Source organism: Chaetodon trifascialis, chromosome 16 (genome assembly GCF_039877785.1).
Source record: "Chaetodon trifascialis isolate fChaTrf1 chromosome 16, fChaTrf1.hap1, whole genome shotgun sequence".
Taxonomy (NCBI): Eukaryota; Metazoa; Chordata; class Actinopteri; order Chaetodontiformes; family Chaetodontidae; genus Chaetodon; species Chaetodon trifascialis.
The window spans coordinates 10,318,854-10,323,126 of record NC_092071.1 but is presented as its reverse complement, the minus strand read 5'-3'; the positions used below and the strand labels follow the sequence as shown (position 1 = coordinate 10,323,126).

The following is a 4,273-nucleotide window of genomic DNA, read 5'->3' as shown; positions in this document are numbered from 1 at the left end:
TGAAAACAAACTCAGTCACTTCTCACTTTAACTGACTGCCAGTGCACACGCAGGGTCAGGAGCGCCCATCAAAATACAGCTAGTACAGGAGCAAAAATCATTCTTCTTGCTCTGCCACCTGAAAAAGGACAAACCAGTCTATATTAAGCTTTGCAGTAAATGCACACTGCCTCTAGGGTGCAACATTTCCACAGAAACCCTTGGTTTCCAGGTGTATTTTGATGATTAATTTAGCCACACTCTGAAAGACCTCTCAAGCTTTCTGGGGTCATTCAGTGCAGAACCGTGTGTGAAACATTAATGTGGCTGGAAAAGGCTTTTTGGAGTACCTCCTGCTCCTGGACCTGAAATCTCCATATACTCTGAATATTAAGGCAGGCCTTTGTCCTAGCTTTATTGTTGTGGCTGCTGCAGTTACAGCTGGTTTGGCACTGTTACCATCACACACAGTGCCACTGCAGAGCCGCGATGGATAGTCATGTGTGACTGAAATCTTCAGTGAGTCATGCAGAGACTTGACATGCATCAGTAGACAATGAAAGAGAGACAGGAATAGGATTAACACCTTGCAGAGTTGTTTTCATTCTGCTCTCTCTTCAGCTTCTCCAGCTGGGTTACAAAGATATGATGATCTGTTTCAAGGGCCAAATACGTACATATGCAGCATATGATTTTTTTTTTTCCTCCAGTGCAACAGTCATGCAGTTATGGCTGCTTACAGCATGAGACAATGCAAAGTTTGGATAAATTAGAGGCATCTAGAGCTGATTTTATCACACTGATGCATGTTTTGTGTGTGAGGCTGCAGATACAACCCTAAATTCATGCTTGGCTGAATTTTAGGGGGCTGATCGCAACACAAGGAGCAGTGGAGGAAGTACTCAGATCATTTGAAGGTAGTAATAACATGAAGCATAAAGGTCCAGCATTCAAACTCTTATTTAAGTAAAAGTACAGAAGCATAATCAGCAAAATGTACTTAAAGTATCATCTTATGAAGAATGTATAGTTTCAGTGTAAAAAGTAAAAGTGCTGCTCCACAGTAAAATGTTCCCTGTCACTGAAATATTATCAAAACCCACATCCTCAAAAAGTCAGGATGCCATATAAAATGTAAATAAAAACAAAATACGCTCATTTCCAGAAAACTAACTAACTAACTGATTACTGACAAGTTTTTCAAAGTATTCCTGAGCCCATGTAGTCATATCATTCATCCAACCATGTGTTCAGCCTTTCCAGGATGCCCCTCTCATACTCAATCACGATCCTCACCTGTTTGCAATTAACCTGTTTACCTGTGGAATGTTCCAAACAGGTTTCAACTAAATCAGTCAAATAAATTTGGTTGAGTAAAAAGAACGAAATGGAGTAGATTTGAAGTGTAATGAGACAGGAAATTGATATATTGAAATAAAGTACCTCAAAACTTCACTTGAGTGAATCTATTTGGTGACTTTGCAGCAGTGAATGCTGTAATTAGTCCAGGTGAGACTTTGTTCACACAGCTGGTTTAATCAACAGCACAAAGGCATCAACAAGAAATATCTGTGTCTGAATAGTAAATATTCACTGTCAAATGAATGTAAAGGTGGAAAAAGTACAACATTTCCCTCTGAAATGTAGAGGAGTGGAGGTATAAAAATGCATATGATGGATAAGCTCAAGTACAAGTGTCTCAAAATTAATACTCAAGTAGAATCTTTGAGTAAATGCACTTAATTTCCAGCACTGAACAGAGGACAAACTGACATTAGAGACAAAACCAGTGTAGTGGAGGAACACGATACCTGTGCATACAGTGTAGCTGTGATTAATTATTTTATTTTAACATTCAGAATTCAAAATTGTCTATCACACCAAGATATGAAATAGTGAGCAAACAAACAAAGAGCTTCAAACAGGGGACCACCCTGCTTTCATTTGATCTTGTTTTACCATTGATTATTAAGGGTAATAAAGTTACTGTGAATATCCGAGGGGGGAAAGGGGGTTGTGACTGGCACTGGTTGATCTGCAGTCTTATGTGCAGAGTCAGACAAACAGACAGTGACAGAAGAAAAACATACACATACATAAGATCCACCTGGGACAGGTGCACAAACACTGGACAACTGGTTGATTACACTTGATGGGTGCAGTACTTGTACTTTCTGTACTTCTGTCTTTGTAACTTTAACATATTTATGTGTTCTTTTGCTTCTGAGGTGACTGCAGTGCATGAGGTGTGGCACTTCAGACACTGGCTATGGCAACTCCCACCCAATTATCCAATGACAATCGGACACCTGTTGCAGGTGCACTATGCATGTTTGCCTCACTTCTTTGTCCATTTTGATTGATTGTTGAAGGCACGGTGGCGTAGAAACGTTTGTATGTTTGATAGTGAGCCGCTGCAAATTAATCTGTGCACTCCAGTGCCTGCTGGACTAGAAGTTTGCCGTCCTCGACACGAGAAGCACCCGATTCAGCTGCATACTGCTGGACGATGTGCGGACAACACTGTTTTTAAATCACTGTGACTTTACCACAAACTATAAGTCATTATTGGCAAAAGGCCTGCTGAACAGACTTCTTCATTATGTTCAATCATGTAGGGCCCTCAGCAGAAAAAGCACACACACGCACACACTGGAAGTATTGGGGGTGTTTTGAATGAATCGGCGGTCTTGTCATGGTGATTGATTGGTGCTCGCAGTCGTCGGTTGTGGCGCCGCGCAGGGCGCTGCTGAGACGCCCTCCCTCCCTCCCTCCCCCTTGACACAAACGGCCATCTGCCGCCTCTTTTTCAATTTCAAACCCAGCAGATTATTTCCCACAGACTTCCAGCTTCACTTGACACAACCGAAACAGCGTCCTAGAGAGCAGCTGCGCGGAAAAGCAGCGGAGGAGACCCCGCTCTGCGTACATTGCGCCCTGCAGACGAGAGCCGGGGCCGCTTGCATGCAACCCGTCTGCGGAGAACAGACTGCAGGCTCATAAAGACGAAGCGGATTTGAATTAAGCACCGGATAACAGACAGCAACTGTGCATCCTTCGGTGAGGGAGGGAGGGAGGGAGGCTACTGTTTTGTATCTTGGAAGCCCTGGGTTAGGAGAGGGGGAGGAGGAGCGGAGAATGAGCTATTCTTGTACCAGCAGAGGCAACAGCCAGGACCCATCAAGCGCTAAGAAGCCTGCCGCGAATAATCCAGGCAGAGACACCGGAGGCGCAGACAGCAGCAGCGACGGCAGCCCGAAGCAGACGGCGGCGATGAAAGTAAAGAAAGGCTGCAACTCGACCGACGTGGGAGTCCCGGTGACCACGGAGGAGGACCTGCTCGCCAGCGCGGTGATCACTCCGGAGGATGTTCTGGGCTTGCAGAAGATCACAGAGAGTAAGTTCACTCCTGCTGTGTCGGTTGTTGAGTGACAAAGGAGGACAAAGGTGCAGAAAATGTTCCAGCTCCTCTGTGAGTCATGGTTCACGTCATTACCGTGTCCCCTTATTTATGTAATGTATACAGGCCCTAGTCAAACACATGGTAATGCATCATTGGAGCCCCCTATTGCCAACCTGTCTGCAGATGTGCATTACGCATTCATCTCAGTAGCCATGGGACCTGCGGAGGTGAGCTGTCAGCCCACCAGAGGTTAAGTATAGCGCACAATCCTGGAGGTGGGTGAGTGATGTTTGATGAGTGAGGTGCTTTTAAAACACCATGTGTGCAGTTTGAAGTGCAAACAGGCTGCAAAGCAAGGCTGGACGGAGCGGCGAAGGAGCCCCCAAACGCAGACAGTTAATTGCTGAACATGCATGACTTACATTCAGCATGTCTTCGCTTCAGTGGGATTTTATTTGACGGGAAAGGTGCAGAGTGAGGTGCTGGGGTGACTGAGGGGTCATCCTTCAAAACAGCCTGAATATGATTCCTCTCGCGTGAGTTCACAGTTCAGCGCAGAGGATTAAAACACTCAGGCATCCTGTCTGTGTGTGTAGTAATCGCTGCTTGGTTTATAATCCAAAATCTGTTTTTGTCACAGATATCTAAATTACAGATGTCTAAAAAACCTTTTCTGACCCAGTGGAGCTTTCACAATGTTGTAGCTGGAGTTTGCAGGTTAATTCTGCATTCAGGTAGTCTGATATTAAAGATAACCTCTGCAGGAAGGTTATAGACACCAACAGGAAAGTGGTATTTTATCAATGGTGGAATAAGTACTCAAAGCTTTTACTTTGAAGTAAAAATAACAATACAGTCTGTAGCTTAAGTAAGTGTAACAATACCACAATA

The 4,273-nt window shown here is 44.3% G+C and overlaps 1 protein-coding gene across 2 annotated transcripts in view; it reads left to right on the top strand.

Moving 5' to 3' along the window:
- Window positions 1-2,696: 2,696 nt before the first annotated feature.
- unc119a2 (unc-119 lipid binding chaperone a2) overlaps window positions 2,697-4,273 on the top strand; it is a 19,638-nt gene continuing 18,061 nt past the window's right edge. Inside the window, exon 1 of one of the 2 annotated variants that reach the window (XM_070983262.1) lies at window positions 2,697-3,376. In XM_070983262.1, the coding sequence (XP_070839363.1) occupies window positions 3,118-3,376 (259 nt within the window). In that variant the 5' untranslated portion in view covers window positions 2,697-3,117. The remainder of the gene's footprint in view (window positions 3,377-4,273) is intronic. The other variant, XM_070983261.1, reaches the window with a different exon arrangement.